A 21,608-nucleotide genomic window follows, 5' to 3' on the forward strand; every position below is an offset into this window, starting at 1 on the left:
ACAGTGAAACTATATAAACATATTTTCCAAAGAGAGCCTACAAATGGGCAACAAGTACATGGAAATGTGTTCAGTATCACTAAATACACAAAGAAAATTGTAATGAGATATCACCACACACATTAGAAAGGCTAACATCAAACAGACAAAGGCTAATAAGTTTTAGAGAGGATGTTGAGAAATGTGAAATTTTTGTGCATCAATTCTGGGAATGTAAATTAGTGCAGCCACTCTGGAAAAAAGTCGAGTTTTCACAAAAAAATTAAAAAAAAAAAAAAAAAAGAACTACCCTAGTATCCAACAATTCCAGATAACAGTGCTAGAGAAGACTCTTCAGAGTCCCTTGGACTGCAAGGAGATCAAACCAGTCAACCCTAAAGGAAATCAACCCTCAATATTATTGGATGGACTGATGCTAAGGCTGAAGTTCAAATACTTTGGCCACCTCATGTGAAGAGCAGACTCATTGGGAAAGACCCTGATGCTGGGAAGGATTGAGGGCAGGAGGAGAAGGGGGTGACAGAGGATGGGGTGGTTGGATAGCATCACCAACTCAATGGAGATGAGTTTGAGCAAACTCCAGGAGATAGTGGAGGACTGGGAAGCCTGCAGTCCATGGGGTTGCAAAGAGTTGAACATGACTGAGTGACTGAACAACAACTTAGCCACAAGAATGAAGGAACTCCTGCTATTTGTGACAACATCAACGGATCTTTAATACATTGTGTTAAGTAAAAGAAGTGAAACAGAAAGACGAATACTCTGTGGTATCACTTTTATGCAAAATCTTAAAAAGTCAAACTCATAGAAATAAAGAGTATAAGTGTTGTTACTGGTGTGAGGCAGGGTGGAAGAAATAGGGAGAGGTTGGTGAAAAGGAGCAAACTTCCAGGTATAAAATGACTAAGGTCTGAGGATCTAATGTAAAACCATGAGTAATGTTGATAAAACCATATTGTATAATTGATACATCTAAAGAGAGTGTAACATAAATGTTCTCTCATATACACGATGACTATATGAGGTGATGATGTATTAATTAACTAGATGAAGGAATGGTTTCACATGGTATACATATGTCAAATGAGGAAGATGTACACATTGATATCTTACAGTTTTATATCATAACTCAGTGAAAGTGAAGTGAAGTTGCTCAGTCATGTCCGACTATTTGCGACCCCATGGACTGTAGCCTATCAGGCTTTGCCGTCCATGGGATTTTTCAGGCAAGAGTACTGGAGTGGGTTGCCATTTCCTTCTCCAGGGGATCTTCCCGACCCAGGGATGGAACCTAGGTCTCCTGCATTGTAGGCGGACGCTTTACCCTCTGAGCCACCAAGGAAGCCCTATAACTCAGTAAATCTATTAAAAAATAAAATAACAAAATAAAACAATAAGTCAACCTCCTAGGCATGTCTTTCTTTATTTAAGGCTTATTTTTAATTGAAGGATAATTGCTTTACAATATTGTGTTGGTTTCTGCCATACATCAACATGAATCAGTCATATACATATGTCTGATAGCTATACATATGTCATCTCCCTCTTAAACCTCCCTAAAATGCATGTCTTTTTTGATCAAACTAACAAATACCAAATCTCTTTGATACTTGCTGATACTTGATATCTGACAGATTTGTAGAAAGACCTTGATTCATAGGAAGGGAGTTACATGAATCATTTGCTGAAACGAGGAATCTAAGCTTATTCTAAATCTTACAGAGATTCATATTCCTCAACTAATTTTATGGTACTAGAATAGCAGGCTCATAAAACTTATTAAATTCAGCTGTGTTTCCAGAATGTAATACAAGTTGAAAGCATCTCAGTAACTCAAGAATGGTTTAGTATTAGAAATACATTAATAGCATTCAACATAATACTAACGAATTATAAAACATGTTCATATTAACAAGTGCAGAAAAATAGATCCATTCATGTTAGAAAACAACACAACATGCAAATATATACATCATTAGTCAAAATGTACCAAAGAAAACACTACAATAAATTAGCATTCTAGTAAAATAAGAAAGTTTGCTTTAAAATTATCAAGCAGACAAGGCTCTCATTATTGGTGCTATATCAAATATACTATACATTGTAACTGGTGCTTTAACACAGACATTAAAGAATTAAAATAATTGAAAACCCACTTGGGCTTCCCTGGTGGCTCAGCTGGTGAATCAAAGAGTCTGCCTGCAATGCGGGAGACCTGGTCCCAATCCCTGGGTTGGGAAGATTCCCTGGAGAAGGGAAAGGCTACCCACTCCAGTATTCTGATCTGGAGAATTCTATGGACTCTATAGTCCATGTGGTCACAAAAAGTCCGACACGACTGAGTGACTTTCACTTTCTTTCACTTTCAAGCCTATCTGAGAATCTATGATTACATAAAAGAATTTCAAAAAGTAACATTAGTATCTGGCATATTCATGACACTTCCACAAGTTTGCTCTATTTAAGATCAGTATCCAAAAAGAAATTACAATTCCACAAATGAGAATCATAAGGGCATAAATCCATATTGGATTTATGGATTTATGGAGGTTGGCTACCTCCAGAAAATCTAGATGCCCGTCATGGAGGACTCTTTTCAGCTTCCTCTCCCATCCCCCTCTATCTAACTTCCTCTGTAACCCCATTGGGATCTTGAAAGCTATACTGCCTACACTCACTCTATATCCTGAATATTTCCATCTTCTACTAGAACCCCCATTCCTAAGACATGGCTACGCTTATTTGTGCAACCCATAGTGTACTATCCAGTTCCTGTGACAAGGTTTGGAAAATCGTATGGTTTAGATTTCTTTGAAACAGGTAAGTTTTACTTCAGTGTAACCAGTCCGACCCTACATAAAGTGGTTTATTTGGTCTGATAAGGACTCTGGAATAAAATTCGCCCAGTGATTCTGATTGAGGTAGACTGGCATGAGCATTTTCAATGATGCCCTTATGCCCAGTGGCATAAATAGCATGCCATTTCCTTCTCCAGGGGATCTTCCTGACCCAGGAATCGAACCCAGATCTCCCACATTGCAGGCAGGTACTTTACCCTCTAAGCCACCAGGGAAGTCAAGGGCATAAAGGAAACTTTTAAAAAATATTTGCCTTATAACCAAAAACATTTACAGATACTCAAGATAAAATGTATGTTGTCACCCTGTTTATTTAACTTATATGCAGAGTACATCATGAGAAACGCTGGGCTGGAAGAAGCACAAGCTGGAATCAAGATTGCTGGGAGAAATCCATCCTAAAGGAGATAAATCCTGGGTGTTCATTGGAAGGACTGATGTTGAAGCTGAAACTCCAATACTTTGGTCACCTGATGTGAAGAGTTGACTCATTGGAAAAGACCCTGATGCTGGGAGGGATTGAGGGCAGGAGAAGGGGACAACAGAGGATGAGATGGCTGGATGGCATCATCAACTCGATGGACATGAGTTTGAGTAATCTCCGGGAGTTGGTGATGGATAGGGAGGCCTGGGGTTCTGCGATTCATGGGGTCGCAAAGAGTCGGACATGACTGAGCGACTGAACTGAACTGAAGATAAAATTAACAAAATATTTCGTGAATTTGCACTGGCGCCCTTGGCGTTCTGGGAAAGACGTGTCTTCTTAATTCATGGCATGGATTCCTTGGCGGTCAGTTGCAAAACGCATCCCTACCAATGGTGTTTGGCCCCTTTAAAGGCGGCGACTCACTGCTCTGGCATGACTTGGGAGAGGTCATTCCCTGGCGCCATATGAGGTGGACGAAGGCCTTTTCTCCTGGCAACTGGGAACTACAAGACCCAGAGTGCCCAGCGTCAAAGGCGACGCTGCTGAGGCAATGATGGCGCAGAAAAAAGCTATTTCCGCTGGGGAACAACCCTAAGGGGCGGGACTTCTGGCCTCCTCCTTAAGGCGGACATTTTAACTCCGCCGGTTCTGTTCTGTATGAGAGGGCTGGCAGGACCCGAGGGACGGGAACAGGAAGGTCCGAGAGGGGGTACTGTCGTTGCTGCAAAGGGACGGGTCTGAACCTCGGCGACACCGCCTGGGGTCCGCCGCTCCCGGGTCTCCCCGCCTCTCCTAGCCCCGCTACCCCCAGAGTCCGATGGCGGCGGCGGCGGCGGCGCTGAGGGAGCAGCCTCAGGTAAATGCTCGTCCTCCGGGCCCTCACCGCCTTCATCCCATCATACCATAAAGCCCTGCGCGGCGGCTGCTCACGTGCGCGTAGCCCAGGTCGGGGCTCCAGGATGGACAGGCGGTGCTGTGTGGGGCCCTGCGTCTGACAGACAGCGTGATGACGCAAGGGAGATGGGGTCTGCCGGAGGTGCAGAGGCTTGGAAGTCGGACTGAGGCGGGAGAATTCCGGAAACCTATCATCAGCCTTCTGCTTACCGGAAAGAAGAATGTTAGCGCAGTCAGGCCCGGGGTAGTGCGTTATTGGGATGTAATCACCAAGAGCTGTTTAAAGGAAAAACAGGGTGGGGAGGGTTGTTGAGGATATTGCGGTCCTGGGAGGTTGAATCTTTGTTCAGGGCCCCACAGCTGGTAAGAGGCAGCACTGAGCATTGAGCCCCAGAGGTTAATCCGCTAGCCTGAGGTAAGCTGGCTTCCTTGGCCAGGCAGGAGTACAGACGGTGAACGGTGGAATCCCACATTGGACGCATTCCTTCCTCTTCACACAATTCTCAGGGTTAAAGAAGTGCTTATGGAACCTGAACAGGGTGGTAGGGGGTGTCCCGTTGCCTCACTCGCCCGCTGTCGCTCCCATGTTCCCTGGAGTTGTTGTCGCCCCGATATGTTTAATGGGCTTCCTTGGTGGCTCAGCGTAAAGAATCTACCTGCAATGTAGGAGATACAGGAGACGCGGGTTTGATCCCTGGGTTGGGAAGATCCCCTGGAGGAGGGCATGGCAACCCATTCCAGTATCCTTGCCTGGAGAATCCCATGGACAGAGGATCCTGTTAGGATGGGGTTTCAGAGAGTCAGGCACGACTAAAGCGATTTAGCACACACTCACACAGGAGATGCTTAATGTCCTTTATCTCCTCCTTGAGTCCGAGGTTCCTGAAAAACGCCAAGCCTACCGTCCTAAGTCCATGCTAGAGGTTATATAGAGAGGTGTTCCCATTTCTGGCAGTCATGGTAAACGTGTGTAAGGTCAACCTAACCCAAGATGTGCAAATGCCTAGATTTAAAACTGAGCTCAGGAATATTCAGGACCCACAGGTCTCCTCTCTTTTGGGTAGGAATAAATAGCAGGTGGGTTGGTGTCAGGAGAGGAACAACTGCCTGAGATGTCAATTTTTGTGTTCTAGAGGAAACTAGAAGTTTGGGTCGTGGGATGGAGGTGATGTGATTAAGGTTTCATTTGGCTTTAGAGTGGAAAACTGTGGGCTTGAGAGAGGAAGAAGGACCATCATTGTGGAGGTTACTACCATAGTCCAGCTGAGGGTTAATGGAGCAGGGGCATGCCTTGGGAAATGTGGCTGTATTCTGGCTGCCACAGAATTTTATTTTTTTGCCATCCCATGCAGCATGTGGGATCTTAGTTCTGCAATCCGTGATCTTGCATGTTCCTCCTGTGCTGGAAGCACAGAGTGTTAATGACTGGACCACCAGGGAAGTCCCTGGCTGCATGTTTTTAGAGGAGGCAGCTAGATTTTGTAAAGTGGGTGGTGAGGGAATGAAACGCAGGTACCAGAGATGAGCCCTGGCTTTGCAGCTGTAGAGATGGAAGCTGCATCAGTGGAGATAGCAGGTTGGTAGTAGGTGTAATATTCATTGTTTATCTGGAGCTTTGTTTTAACCATGTTAAGAATCAGATATTTTAGACACCAATGAGTGGAGGCATCAAATGAACATCTGATGTACAAGCTTGGAATTCTTGAGAGTGATTCAGGTTAGAGACATCTAAAATGTAACTACAGTGTAGACCAAACTGAATGACCTGTGTCTCAACATTTGGAAGAGGCAAGCTTCAGGTTGTGGTGCAGATCTTTTAGGGAGGAGGTATGGAAGAAGCGGGCAGAGGATTGGGTTTCTTGCTTGCTTCCATGTGTGGTGGTGTCATTTACTTCATAAATGTAAGTAAATGGCCAGGAAGTTTTGCTGTATGAGACAGGATAGTCTGGCAGGCAGCCAAAGCTTCCAAGAGAAGAGTTAACATGAGGTGGATGTAGAAGCAAGGGATAATTCATCCATATGGCACTCAGGCCAGAACTGGTACTTCTTTACCACTTTATCAGCTCACCAAGTTTTGTGAGAACTTTGGTGGTGCCTGGCGTGTTTCATTCAACCTAGTTATATGGCCACGAGCAATAAGGTCCTCTGTAAGAATCACTAGGCTTGGGGTAGGCAAGTAATGGGGCTGGAGTTTGAATGAGGGTAAGGGAACAGAGAAAGGTTGTCATTGCTGACTTACATCAAGGACCACACAGAAGTACCATGGGACTATGTGTATCTGAGATCCACACACGGTTCTGTTGTTTTAAATCTGAGACAAGGATCAGAGTCATGCAGTAAGGCCCTTATAGATGATTTCTGATGCTGCCTTTGGGAATTGTTGAGAGTTCTGTAGTCATATTGGGTTCTGTTTGATTTTGCCATTTGTATTGTGGATACTGCCTGCCAAGTTATGGTATAAGGCCTAAGTTCAATGTGATGTGCTTCTTTGACATTTGGTGAAACTTGGGTGCCTTCAAATGACCTGAGTGCAAGTTCCTCTCCTCACAGTGTTCCTGTGGATAACGTCTCTTAGCCTAACAACCATTTTTACAAAGGAAACCAGATACTTCTAGGTAGCACTAGCCCTCAGAATTATTCAAATAAGGCAGTCACATCCTCCTTGGAGCATCCAAACTCCTTCATCCCACAAAGATTCCTTTACACAGATCCTGATTGTGCTGTTTTTTTTTAGAACTACTCCCTGTGGGCCTTTGTGGTGAGTGGTCAGTTTATGTGATTAATAAGCTACTGTCAGTTGCATTTGTCCAGTCTGAGGTGTCATGTGTTAGGTCACCATCATAGCCCTATGCTGGGGTTAGGAGAAAGTGACTTAAATACAGATAAGGTGTGGGAAGGGTAAGGAGATGTCTGTGGTGTGGGAGAGTGAGGTTTTGGTGGCCATGGTCATGTATGGTTATGGGATACAGAGACTGAGGATGTGCAACCCAAGGAGTGATGTGTGCTTGAAGAGGGAGCATGTCTGATGGTGCTAACATGTCCAGGGCAATGCCCATACCAGGGAAAATTGCTTGTCAGCAGGGGGTGGATCCCTCTATGCCAGGCCTATAGTTGAGATATATGTTCATCCACCTGCCTCTTGTTCCTGGTGGTTATACCTAGTGATCAATGAGCCTGTGGGGAGACAACCACACCAAGGTGCCAGGGTGTGATTGCTTCTCTGAATTGGAAGGGCTGGGCGATAGATAGTCAAAGGGTAGATGTGTGGGGAAATGGACTGCAGCTCTTCAGAAGTGTACTGTTTATTGTTTCATCTGTCACCATCATGGCAGGTCAGTGTTAACTTTGAAGATGTAGCTGTGACCTTTTCTTGGGAGGAATGGGATCTCCTTGATGAGCCTCAGAGATGCCTGTACCGTGATGTGATGCTGGAGAACTTGGCACTTATAACCTCCCTGGGTAAGAACCTTAAACCTTTCCTCATGACCTGAGCTAGTCTCTGCACTTTCCTTTTCCCCAGAGACAAGCTTGTCCTTCTCATGTCAGGACCATGATCACTGCTTTTTTTTTCCCCCAGTACTCTAGGTTGGTGCTGTGGTTGGTTGGGCTGAGGTATTTGCACTGCCATCTGTTTTCCTTGAAGAGGTCCCACATCTGCTACCCTGCAGCCTCCCCTGGAAGGATCCAGTGTCAGGAATCTTCCATTCAGCCTAATATATCCCACCATACCTGCCCTCTTCCTACTGGGTGACATCCAGATGCAAGTTATCTGTGCTCCTCAGGTTCTACTTCTTTCTTCTCATAAACATTTCCTTGTAACTGCCTTTGCTGGGAATTAATTCTCTGGTGTAGACCATGCACTTCTTGCAAGAACCTTTCCAAAGTTCTCTTAATAGTATTTAAATGTTTTTCTCTGGTTTATGATGTGATGAATATGGGTCAGCTTCTCCTGTGTGGTGTCGTTCCCCTTGTATTTGCATCATCCAGGTCCCATACACTTGTTCATTTTGGAAGTGGAGTGGGGAGCTCTTATTTGTCCACAAGCTGGATATGAATTTCAACTCAACCAGGTAGGCCCAAAGGGCTGCTGTACAGTATCACCCTGTGGGAGTGCATGATGCTAGTTCAAGTGATACCAGGAATTTGTTCTGTTCGACTTCAATTTTGATGGCTATTTCCAGGACCACACCTTATTTCTCCTTTTTTTTTTTTTTTCTCCATTCTTAATAGTGCTGACTTAATTCTGCATTGTGGTTCTTCTACTTGTAGTCCAACCTGTGGCTAATCCTTATATCTCTGAATCTCTGTATCACCCATTTTCCTCCCTGCTTTATCTGTTCATTGTGTAACATTGGCCCATGTATTTTCTATAATCAAACATATACCCATTCTTAAAATGTTCCTGACCAAAATCTACTTTTTTGCAGTCCTTTTTTCTTGGCTCTGGAAATGCTCATCTACATTGCAGTCATGTGTTACCAGCAGACACAGTCCTGCTGATGTTGTTTGTAACTAATTTATATATATATTTTTTCCTTTTTTTTTTGTAATGGCTGCACTGGGTCTTCATTGTGGCACATGGGCTTCTCTAGGTTGCAGCTCATGGCCTTGGTTGCCTGTGGCTTGTGGGATCTTAGTTTCCAAACTAGGGATCAAACCCATGTCCTCTGCATTGGAACACAGATTCTTTACCACTTGACCACCAGGGAAGTCTCTGTAACTGATTTTTTAACTGTCAGTAATTAAGTAATTTTTCACCCTGCTTTTCCTCTCTATGGCACATCACATGGTTATCTTTTTTCTCATGTGGTCTTCCCCCATCCTGTGGCCTTTATAGCCCAGTATTGCTCATGATATTGTCATCAAGAAGCCAACTCCCTGTTCTTGTAAATAATCACACAGATTTATTCATGAGTTTATCAGACACACACTGATGTGTGGGCTTCCCCCCTGCCCCACTAAAGTCAACATGTGCTTCACCAACATTTCTTGCTTTTAGGTTGTTGCCATGAAGTGGAGAACGAGAAGACTTCTTTTGAGCAAAATGTTTATTTTCAAAGAATGTCACAGATCAGGACTCCCAAGGCAGATCTATCCTCCAAAAAGGCCCACCCCTGTGAACTATGTGTCCAAATATTGACAGACTTTCTATACTTGGGTGAATGTCAAGGAATACATTCAAAGCAGAAATTACATAGGTCTGGGAAACAGTTGTATGTCAGCACAAACCTTCATCAGCATCAGAAGCTGTGCATCGGGGAGAAACTCTTCAGAAGAGATGTGGATAGAACTTCATTTGTGATGAACTGCAAATTCCATGTGTCAGGAAAGTCATTAGTTTTCAGGGTGGTTGAGAAGGACTTCTTGACTAGGTCTCAATTTCTCCAGCAATGGGCTACTAACACCTGGGAGAGGTCAAGCAGAACTGAGTGTGAGACAGCCTTTCAGAGGGGAAAAACTTATCCTAACTGGGGAGAAGTTAGCAAGAAGTCACACCTCATTGTATACCAGAGAGTTCACACCGGGGAAAGGCCATATAAATGCAGTGAATATGGGAAGTCATTTAGCCGAAACTCTACGCTCCTTCAACATCAGAGAATCCACACTGGAGAAAGGCCTTATGAGTGCAGTGAATGCGTGAAAACTTTTAATCAACGTTCTACTCTTCATCAGCATCAGAGACTTCACACTGGTTCAAGGCCTATAAGTGCACTGATTGTGGGAAATCCTTTGCCGATAATTCCACCTTCATTAAACACAGGAGAATTCACACTGGAGAAAGGCCTTATGAGTGCAGCAAATGTGGGAAAGCATTTTCCTAAAGTTCTTCACTCCTTCGACATTGGAGAGTTCATGCTGGAGAAAGGCCTTATGAATGTGGAGAGTGTGGAAAATCCTTTAGGCAAAAGCCCAACCTTATTCAACATTGGAGAATTCACACTAGAGAAAGACCTTTTAAATGTGAGAAATTATTTAGCAACAAGTCCCATCTCACTGAACACCAAAGAGTTCACACTAGAGAAAGGCCATATGAGTGTGGGGAATGTAAGAAATTCTTTAGCAAGAAGTCCCACCTCATTATACACCAGAGAGTTCTCACTGGGGAAAGGCCATATAAATGCAGTGAATGTAGGAAATCATTTAGCCAAAACTCTACGCTCCTTCAACATCAGAGAATCCACACTGGAGAAAGGCCTTATGAGTGCAGTGAATGCGGGAAAACTTTTAATCAGTGTTCTGTTCTTCATCAGCATCAGCGACTTCACACTGGTTCAAGGCCTTACAAGTGCACTGTTGTGGGAAATCCTTTGCCGATAATTCCACCTTCACTAAACACAGGAGAATTCACACTGGAGAAAGGCCTTATGAGTGCAGCAAATGTGGGAAAGCATTTTCCCAAAGTTCTTCACTCCTTCGACATCACAGAGTTCATTGGAGAAAAATCTTACAAGTAAAGAAAATTTAAGAAGCTGGTTAGCCGAAACTGTTTTTCAACATCAGAGAACTCACACTGGATCAAAGCCATGTGTGAGTGCCATGAATGTTGGAAGTACTTTGCAAAAAGCTTCAGATTCGTTAAACACTTGAGTGTTCATACTGCAGAAAGGCATTATATTGTAGGAAATGTTTGAATTCCTTTACCTACAACTCTAGTCTCATAGAACACCATAATGTTCACACTGGATAATAGCCTTGTGGATGTGACTAATGTGGGAATTTTTTTTTTTTTATCTGAAACTCTAGCCTCATTACATACTGGAGAGTTCACAAACTTCACTCTTATTTCATTGAATACCACAAAGTTCAGAAACGAGTTGTACAGGGATGAATTATTGGTCAGTATAACACTGGGGAGATCCCTTATGAGGGTGTTGACCTCACACATGCACTTATATTCCAGGTTTATGGGAGCTTCTGTTGTATGGAAGGTGTTCATGATGTACATTTTTGAACCACCCTGAGTCCAGGGAAGAACACTTTGATGTTGTCCCATTTATGGGAGCCTTTGTAATAAGTCTGAGCACTCTTTCCTTTCTAATTCTTTTGATGGGTTACATATCTGAGTTGACCTATTTTTGTCCTAGGCTACTCTGCTGGTGACTTGCCAACGGAGCCTACTTTTCTCAGTGTCTATTGTGACTCCTGTGATGAGATTTTCCTCCCCTTCATGCCTCAAGCCCAGGAATAGTCTGCATCCCATTGTACTGGTTTGTGTGAAAAATGAAGACCTTACTCTTTTTTTTTAACAGCTCAGCTTTTTATTGAATATGTCACTAAAGAGGTTTAGTAAAAAAAAGGCCAAAGCCCATGTCATCATCAGATTCTTCTTTCTTTGCTTTTACTTTCTTCTCCTCAGCTGGGGCAGCAGTGGTGGATGGGGCAAGACCTCCTGCTGGTGCAGCACTAGCTGCTGGGGCAGGTCCACCAGCCCCCACATTGCAGATGAGGCTTCTGATGTTGACATTGGCCAAAGCCTTTGCAAACAAGCCTGGCCAGAAAGGCTCCACATTTACACTGGCTGCTTTAATGAGGGCATTGATTTTATCCTCCATGACCATGCTGAATGAGGGCAGAGTAGATGCAGGTGAGCTCTGAGATGGAGGCCATGGTGAGGACGAGTGCTAGGTGGGGGCTGCCAGGCACGGTGCTAGTCACCAGATGAAGTGAGGGCCTCATCCCCAAATGGCAGCTTCCTCAGAAGAACCGAGCACCTTAGCAGCAGAGGAGGAAAAAGCAAGACCTTACTCTTTAAGTCCCTTCAATCTTGGGATTTTATTCACTGTGGTGACTTGAAAACAACTGGGTTCTAGCAGCAGTCAGGGTTGAAAAGCTTTTTTGTGGAATTGCACACTCTGTGCCTCAGAGAGAACAGTATGCTGTGAGTGTACCTCTCTCTAGTTTTGTCCTAGTTGCCATTGCTGCCCAGGGCCTCCAAGAAAAGACTGCAGGGATTTGTGGTTCTTTTTTGCAGCCTGGATGCATTGGTATTTTGTTGGTTCAGATGTCAGTCTTTAGATGGGCATTTGTGATACCTTTGCTGCTTCCTAAATAAAGGAAATTTTCTTGTTCACGGAGGTCATGGATTATGTCCAGTCAGTAAGAGAAGACTGTTCCCTAGGTCCTGCAGTGGAGCCATGTATCCTCATGTCTAGAATTCGAGATAGTGGCAGCATAGATTATACAGTCGTACAGGCAGGGGGAATCACCTGTTAAAGGAACACTGGATCTGTAGGGAGGGGAAAAGATTGCCACAAGTTTGTGGAAATGTGCCTGTACTGAAGGGGCCTCTGCAGTATTCCAGTTACTAGCTGTGAAGGATGAGCCAGTGCAGAAATTGTCATGGCATCCAGAACTATGTATCTTGTATAGGGAGGCTGTTGTGAGATGAAAAAATTATCAGTGGTTTTGTGCCGGGGTCCAGCCCCAGCAGGATCCAGGGGAACCCTCAGGATGAACAGCGTCGGCGAGAGAGAGACACGTAGGACCGGCCTTGATAGGGCCAAGTCTGCTAGGGAGAGAGAGAGAGAGAGAAGGAAAGAGACCAGACCAGGAATATGCAGCAGAGTCTGGCAGTTGCTTTATTTTTCACCGTAGCCTTTATACCCTAAGTTGGTACATTTCTAAGGGGCAGATAAGCATACAGACTTAGTTTAACATTATATCAGCTTGTCCTTCACGAAACCAGGTGTGCTCTGTATATTTTTGTTTATGAGAGTCTTTTCCCATAGATTTTTTGTACATTATCTTCTGGCCTTGAGGTTAGCAGAAAACAGAAAATTGGCAGTCTCATGGTACAGCAAGTTGTAACATAATAGACATACAATCCTGTTAACATAAAAGTCAGTCCTTTTGCAGAAACTCTCAGCTAAATTTATCTAAAAAGTTTAACACACAAAGACTCTGTGGCTCTGGTGAGGCAGCCCCTGATTAGCGCTCTTGGTTAAAATTAACAATTATCTTATTGTTTTTACACTAGGGCTAAACTCTTATTTTACTATATCTTTAACTGTATTAACAATAGTGTCCACTGCACAACCTCAGCACATTAACATCAATCAAACGTTGATCTAATAACCACTTTTAAAACAATATTTTTTGTATTCTCTAATAGGGCTTCTTCACCCTCAAAGGGCTCTGTGCCTATTAGGGCCTTTTTTATGGTTAATCTCTATATATAGTATCTTTTGGCTTTCAGGCCTGTTGACAATTTATGGTTTGCACCTGGTGCAACTTTAAGCAACTTCAGTAGCCGACCCTGTCTTTTTTTTTTTTTTGACCCTGTCTTTCTTATAATTAATCTATTTTCTTTCTAATAAGCGTCATCTCTATGGGAACTAGATAGGATTACATTTTCACAGAACAGAAATGCAAAGGATTGCAAAAACAGCAGATGTGGCACAAAATAGGCTCTTAGTCCAAAAGTTAATTACCTGCAAGAAGTCACCAGCTAATCTCTAAACTATTTTCTATTAGGCGTATATGTGGCTATAATATTTGTGGGGCTTTTTTCACCCTGCAAAGGGGCCTATGCTTAATAGTTTCTTTTGTTAGCGTACTATGTTTAGGATGTTTAGAACAATCATGAGCATTTTGTGCAATAAGAGCACACATTTATCAAACAAGCCAGAATGCCAGCAAAAGGGTTTGAATTGAAGCATTTCCTTCATCCCTGGCCACTTCATAGGGTACCAGCGTCCAGGAGATTTATTAGTTAGGGTTTTAAGTTGGTCCTCACTCAGTGAAAGAGGAGCAGGAGAACTTTCGGCAGGCAACACAAGAATCCGCAGCAGGGCAAACAAGAACAACAGCAGAAAAGGGGGGAGGATATAGGGTAGGGTAGAGGCCGAGGCCAACTTGGAGGGTCCCTTATCCTAGACGGCCTTGCCTGTCAGGTATTTTCCTCATGACCTCGTCATGGATGGGGTCTCGGACGGCCTTGCCTGCCCGGTATTTTCTTCATGACCTCGTCATGGGCGGTACCTCCCATAATGGCTCCCGACAGTTTTGTAGTGTCTATGTGATTTCACTTCAGATGTGTTGCTGTGCAGGAAAATGACGATAGTGAGGATGTGCTATCCCCACTGTAGACCACCCTGCATTCCTATTGAATTTTGGGGGGATTTCCTAGCAATTCAGTAGTTAAGGTTTGGCACTTTCACTGTTGAGGGCTTGGGTTCAGTCTCTGGTACAAGCTGCAACCAAAAAAAAAATATTAAAAAATTCTTTGGGGAAGTTTCTGTTTTTTTCCTAACAAAAAAGATGGTGAAACAGCAAAAACTTATGTTGGAATTTTATTCATTTTTCAGTGATGTGACCTCTCTGCTATAAAAATAACTGTTCTTTAATGTGGGAGTATTTCATAAACACTTTGTGTACTGTACACAATGCAGTAGCCACATACAGCATATACTTTTAAAGTTTAGTCATTAATATTCTTGCTCACTTAAAAAAATTTTTTATTATAGTATGTGCCAGTCTATGCTGTACAGCACAGTGACTCAGTTATATGCATATATACATTCTTTTTTTTTTTAATATTCTTTTCCACTATGGTTTATCACAGAGTATTCAATATAGTTCCGTGACCTTGTTTCCTGATTAGTTCTTAAATCTAGATACTCAACATTTTTAAGCCATGATTTGTAGCTCTGAATAAATAGGCTTTGAGTGTTCTCATTTGGTTGGCTATCTTTATTTCCACAAGTCTAAGTAAGTGTAGTCAAAATTCTGTGTTATGAATTGATTTGAAATAGTTTTTGACTATGTGATTATACAAGTATTCACTTTATACAGCATTTAGTTTGTTGTATTTCATTTTCCATTTTAGGTTATTGACATTTTAGCAACAAATGGATCTAAGATGATGCCTTAACCAACATCTTTCAAGGAGGCATTGTTAGTCAAAATTGCATTTGGAAGCTTCATCACACCATGCATGGAAAGTGGTCCATTGGTTAATCAGAACTTTCTTTTGCTTGTGAGTAAACAATACTGTAGGATCCACTTAGGGGCACTTGGCTATAGATAATTTATGAATAAGTTAAAGCTTTCTCACTGGTGAAACCACCTAAATCCTGCCCCCTTTGTGTTACTTGCATCCCACCTTTCTTTTCTTTTCCTCTTCTCTGATAAGCTGGTTGAAGTAGCTCAGTGTCCTTTTTGTGTGTGTGTGCTGAACCATGTGGCTAGCTAGATCTTAGTTCCTTGACCAGGGATCAAACCTGTGCCCCCTGCAGTGGAAGCAAGTCTTAATCACTGGACCACCAGGGAAATGCCACTCAGTGTCCCCTGAATTTGCAATTTCCACATGGAGGAAACCCTCCATGTACATTCAGCATGGTTGTGTTCAAATCTCTGGCATTGTCAAAGACTTCCTAAATCCCAGGTTGGAAAAGTTTATTAGAACATTCATTTCTCTTCTGTGTGTACACAGTCCAGGCAACTTGTGACTGAGACAAGAAAAACAACATTGGTTGAAAAATCTTAGACCTTTCCTGAAAGGGGTTTGAATATTAATAAATCTTGTAGACTTTAAAGGTTAAAAATAATACAAACCCCCCTTTAAAAAAAGTTTTTAAAAAGGACACTAGAAAATGTAAGAAATTATACTAAGCTAGTAAAGGAAAGATAAATATTAGGCTTATAATGGTTTGGATGGAGTCAGCACATTACATTGCTAAACATAATCTTGCTCAAAGTTGTTTTCTCAAAGAAAAGTTTAAAAGGTATAATTTTTAATAATGTTTTCCCCTTATAGGTTACCAGGTGAGAAGAAACAGGAGACTCTCAGAGCTTTTACATAATTTGAAGTGTCTTTAAGCATTTGATTTGTGTATATAGATATTTATAAATTATATTTTTGAAAGTTTCTACAGTAGCCCTACCAGGATGACTTTTTGAACAAATAACACTTCATAATTTTAATTTTAAAACAAAAACAACATTTTCTACCATGGAAAAAATATTATCACATTATTGTAATTTATAAAGACTAAAATTTAGTATCTAAAGATTTGAAATTTATGAATATACTCCACTGGGTTTATGGGTCAGTTAACTTGTTAATATTTCCACAAATAATTATATCTGCTCAGTTCAGCATCTTAATGAGAAGTGCCCTTCATTCTCTTTCCACCCTTTATCTCAGCTTCCTGAATGCTCACACCCCTTCACATACTTGTCCTTCATATGTACTTTTCTCTCTCTGGAATATTCTTCCCAAAACTCTACACTTAGTAAATCACAAAAAAATAATCATTGCAAACATTTAAAAAATAGCTTCAGAGGATTTTCCCAGAGACTTTAGGTAAAATTCACTGGAGCGGTGGTATGGCTGTTTCTCCTTGTCCTGGGCTATGTAAGGGGTGTAAGGACAATGCTTTCCTCCCAGAGGAAATAAATGAACCATAGTTAATCAGATGTTTTACACCTAGTTTGTGCTTATGATGAATGGCATCTGTCATTATTCCTGTTTTCTTGCCAGAAAAAAATCCCATGGACAGAGGAGCCTGGCTTAGTGACTAAACAGCAACAACAATAGAACCTTTCATCTTGAGCTTCCCTGGTGGCTTAGTGGTAAAGGATCCTAATGTGATGCAAGAGACTTGGGTTGAGAAGACCCCTTGGAGAAGGAAATGGCAACCCATTCCACTATTCTTGCCTGGGAAATCCCAGGGACAGAGGAACCTGGTGGGCTACATTCCATGAAGTATCAAAAGAGTCGGACATGACTTTCTGACTTAACTTAGATCTTGAGGTACAAAGACATTATGCAGTAGTTGCAGAATGTGAGCTCAGTAGTTGTGGTGCACAGGTTTACTTTCACTGAGGCACATGGAATCTTCCCAGACCAGGGATCGAACCTGTGTCTCCTGCATTGCTAGGTGGATTCTTAACCACTGCTCCACCAGGTAAGTCCCAAGAACCCTTACATTTTAAAAACAGTCTGAAGAGTTTATACATTAAAATACATGCTATCTGGGATTCAGTTCACTTCAGTCGCTCAGTCGTGTCCGACTCTTTGCAACCCCATGAACCGCAGCATGCCAGGCCTCCCTGTCCATCACCAACTCCCAGAGTTTATCCAAACTCATGTCCATTGAGTCAGTGATGCCATCCAAGCATCTCATCCTCTGTCGTCCCCTTTACAGGTGAAATAATATAGTAAGGTGCTTGGGGTAGATGAAACAAGACCAACCATGAAATAGCAAATAGTGCTGAAATATTGCAAAACACTGCAGCCATTGTCGCATGTCAAAATGGCATTTGTTTTGTTCTCTTTTTTGAAATTGACATCAGATTCGGAAAGGAATTGAATATATGTGAGGATATGAAGTAAGATAAATAGATGAAAGTATTGCTCAATGAATTGGACAGAGTCAATTTGGTTCAGTTCAGTCGCTCAGTTGTGTCTGACTCTGCAACCCCATGGATGGCAGTGTGCCAGGTCTCCCTGTCCATCACCAACTCCTGGAGTTTACCCAAACTCATGTCCATTGAGTCAGTGATGCCATCCAACCATCTCATCTTCTGTCATCTCCTTCTCCCGCCTTCAATCTTCCCCAGCATCAGGGTCTTTTCAAACGAGTCAGCTGTTCACATCAGGTGGCCAAAGTACTGGAGCTTCAGCATCAGTCCTTCCAAAGAATATTCAGGACTGATCTTCTTTAGGATGGACTGGTTGCATCTCCTTGCAGTCCAAGGGACTCTCAAGAGTCTTTTCCAACACCACAGTTCAAAAGCATCCATTCTTCAGTGTTCAGCTTTCTTTATAGTCCCAACTCTCACACCCATACATGACTACTGGAAAAACCATAGCCTTGACTAGATGGACCTTTGTTGGCAAAGTAATGTCTCTGCTTTTTAGTATGCTGTCTAGGTTGGTCATAACTTTTCTTCCAAGGAGTAAGCGTCTTTTAATTTCATGGCTGCAGTCATCATCTGCAGTGATTTTGGAGCCCTCCAAAATAAAGTCTGCCTCTGTTTCCACTGTTTCCCCATCTACTTGCCATGAAGTGATGGGATCGATGCCATGATCTTAGTTTTCTGAATGTTGAGTTTTAAGCCAACTTTTTCCACTCTCCTCTTTCATCAAGAGGCTCTTTAGTTCTTCTTCACTTTCTGCCATAAGCGTGGTGTCATCTGCATATCTGATGTTATTGATATTTCTCCCAGCAACTATAAAGGCAGGATTTCTGTTGTCTTGGGAATCGTTGTCAGAGACCTATCTTTGTATTCCTTCCTCAAGGTGGCGCAGCATCCTTTTCCTTATCTACACTTTTGTGTACTTGTCTATATCAAACAGATGTACAGTGCACTATTTTTTATTAGCTTCAGTTATCAGTGTCTCCATTCTGTGTCTAAGTGACTCGGCGTCTCCATTCTGTGTCTAAGTGACTCGGCTTAGGTCATTTGGGTTTTTTGTTTGGTTGGACGTGCTGTGAGATTTGTGGGACCTTAGTTCCCTCATCAGGGATTGAATCACGCCTCCTGCCGTGGAAGGGAGGAATATTAATCACTGGACCGCCTGGGAAGTTCGGGGATGCATTTGGATTGATGGATTTGAGAGCATCTGGAAAGGTACTCTTAGCCTCTAGGAACACGCTGAGCTTCGAAGAATTTGAAAAACTGTCTCCAAACACTTGGGTGATCAGTTACAGATAGTAATCCTCAAACATCTGAATGCATTCTCTTTAAGAAGCAACGCCCCACCTCAGTCTCTGGACTTAGGTTGCTATTTTAGCAAACCTCACAGTGTAGCTTCGCCTTTTCTCCTGCACGTCAGGGATAACTCAAACGACCTTGGCTCGTGGATCTGTGGGAAATACATTACCCAGGCGGCTGTGCGATGGGTGGCTGCGACGATCAGCCAATTAAGACGAAAAGAAGCCGCATTTTCTTGTGAAGCAATAATGTCTGGGCGGGACTTCCGGTGGCGACGCTATGAGCGTTATTTTGAATGTGCTCGAGTTTTTTCATAATTCAAGCGCTTCGGTTACTCGTGCTGGGAAGCGGGGATGAGACTGAGAAGGTACCAGCTGCAGAGAGGCGGGTGTGAGGCCCGGTGACGCCGCCCAGGGTCTGCCGCGCCAAGACTGGGAGAGGCCCCGCCGGGCGGGGTACTGCAGCCGCTCCCGGTCCCGCTCCGCCCACAGAGTCCGATGGCGGCGGCACTAAGGGACCCGCCTCAGGTAAACGCTGGTCCCCGTGGGCCCTCACCGCCCTCACCCCACCAGACACTAAAGCCTCGAGCTTCGGGGGGCGTCGGGGGCGCCTGTTCACGTGCCCGCAGCCCAGTCCCCGGGATCCAGGCCGGTGAGCCCGACTTGGGTGGGGCTCTGTGTCTGTGAATGCGCGTGGGAGAGGGTGACGGGCGAAGGGACCTGCAGGCGCAGAGATTTGGAGGTGGTACTGATCAGGGACTTAGGTATAGCAATTCTCCACCCTCCTAGCAATTTCTGCTAGGAGCAAGTTGCAGCTAGGCCAGTCAAGGTTGCAGTGTTGCTGCGAGAAAGGTTGGCCATTTATGGAAACTTCCTGGCAGCCCAGTGGTTAGGATTCCGCCTCTCATGGCCGAGGGCCCCGGTTCAATCCCTGGTTGGGGAACTAAGATCTCACAAGTCCCACCGTGCGGCCAGAAAAAAGAAAGGACCATTTATTTCATAGGTAATAGAGGGTTTGAATCCCAAGCGGGAAGTGATCGCATGCAGACCAAAATAGGCTCCCTCTGACTGCAGAGAAGGAAACAAACTAGGAGAGGGAGGAAGGAGACAGGAAGCACAGAGGTATTAATTGTAATCGCCTAGGTGTGTATTGATGGACCGGAGCGACTACCTTGGATGTGTGAAAAGTGATTGAATTCTGGATCAAGTTTTTGAGAAGGTGTTATCGAAATCGCAAGTCCTTGTGCCCCACACACAGTCAGGCCCATCAATACTAAAACAGAGTTTGGAACAGAGGTTTATTGCAGATTTGTACAAGGAGATGGGTGGCTCATGCCCTATGAGCCCCAAAATGACTGAAAGCTTTCAGCAAGGCTCTTTAAAAGCAAAAGGTGAGGTATGGGCGTAGTTAGTTGTAGATTTCTCATGTCAGATCCTTTGATCTTGGCATCAGCTCATGGTCAGGTAAGGAAGTTCCTGTAAGTCTCTACCAGATGAATGTTATTCTTTGTCCTGACAAGAAAGGGCAAAGTCCCAAGGCACAACTTTCACCCCCCAATGTCCCAGTCCTAGCTAAGAGGAGGCAGATTGCAGTTGGCAGCTCCTTCAAGGCCAGGTCCCCAGACTTGCCCAGCTGTCATCCCTGAGGGAGCCAGGCACCCAAACCAACTGGCCCTCAGTCTCCTCAGTTCAGTTCAGTTGCTCAGTCGTGTCTGATTCTTTGCAACCCCATGGATTGCAGCACGCCGGTCTGCTCTGTTCATCACCAACTCCCAGAGCTTACTCAAATTCATATCTATTGAGTCGGTGATGCCATCCAGGCATCTCCTCCTCTGTTTTCCCCTTTTCCTCCTGCCTTCAGTCTTTCCAGCATCGGGGTCTTTTCCAATGAGTCAGTCTTTCGCATCAGGTGGCCAAAGTATTGGAGTTTCAGCTTCAGCATCAGTCCTTCCAATGAATATTCAGGACTGATTTCCTTTAGGATTGACTGGTTTGATCTTCTTGCTATCTAAGGGACTCTCGAGTCTTCTCCCAACACCGCAGTTCAAAAGCATCAATTCTTCAGCACTCAGCTTTCTTTATAATCCAACTCAGACTCCTCAGGCTGCCCAAAACTGGGAAACCAATTCTCACAGACTGCAAACCATGCAAACAGCCACTGCTGTTACATCGCAGAGACAGGGATGGGAGAGAGGTTCACTACTGCCTCAAGGCCTGGGCCATGGCTAGTAGAGGGCCTTATGAGGGCCCTGAAGCCCTGCAGGACATAATCCCCAGCCTGTTTCCTGGACTCTTCAGGTGACCTGCTGGCCTAAGCATGGTTGCGGTGGAGGGTCTCCAGGAGAAGGCCTGAATCTGCCCCTTAGCTCACTCTCCACCTGATGATCACCACACCACTGACCCTTGACTGAATCACTTCCCTAATGGTCACTCATTGACAGTTGGTTGCTTGTGGGGAGGGTCCTCTGCAGCACTGACCAATGGCTGAGCAAGACTTGTTGCCTAGTTACAGGGTGCGGAGTAATGAGGCACAGCCATGGCTGCCTGCTAAGGGCTGTTCTCATCCTGTTCTGTTACAAAGGGACATATAAGATTGTGGGTGTTGTTGATGACAAGAGAAAAGCAATTGTAAGTGATGACCCTTGGGATTTTGGCCCTAGTAGACAAAAGGATGGAAGACCCATCAACTGGATGGGGACCTTAGCATCAGGTTAATTTTCCTTGGAAATATTATGAGTTTGTTTTGGCTCTCTGAAGAGTCTGAAA

At 43.7% G+C, this 21,608-nt stretch overlaps 1 protein-coding gene and 1 pseudogene across 1 annotated transcript; one reads left to right on the forward strand and one right to left on the reverse strand.

Moving 5' to 3' along the window:
* The first annotated feature begins 3,921 nt into the window (after nucleotides 1-3,921).
* Nucleotides 3,922-11,483, forward strand: LOC133055001 (zinc finger protein 587B-like). The gene is made up of 3 exons (XM_061140452.1): nucleotides 3,922-4,141; nucleotides 7,512-7,638; nucleotides 9,179-11,483. Exons 1-3 carry the CDS (start codon nucleotides 4,103-4,105, stop codon nucleotides 10,495-10,497), a joined length of 1,485 nt encoding a protein of 494 aa, XP_060996435.1. The 5' UTR covers nucleotides 3,922-4,102; the 3' UTR covers nucleotides 10,498-11,483.
* LOC133055002 (large ribosomal subunit protein P1-like) lies at nucleotides 11,366-11,787 on the reverse strand (annotated as a pseudogene).
* Nucleotides 11,788-21,608: the final 9,821 nt, after the last annotated feature.

Source organism: Dama dama, chromosome 4 (genome assembly GCF_033118175.1).
Source record: "Dama dama isolate Ldn47 chromosome 4, ASM3311817v1, whole genome shotgun sequence".
Lineage (NCBI taxonomy): Eukaryota > Metazoa > Chordata > Mammalia > Artiodactyla > Cervidae > Dama > Dama dama.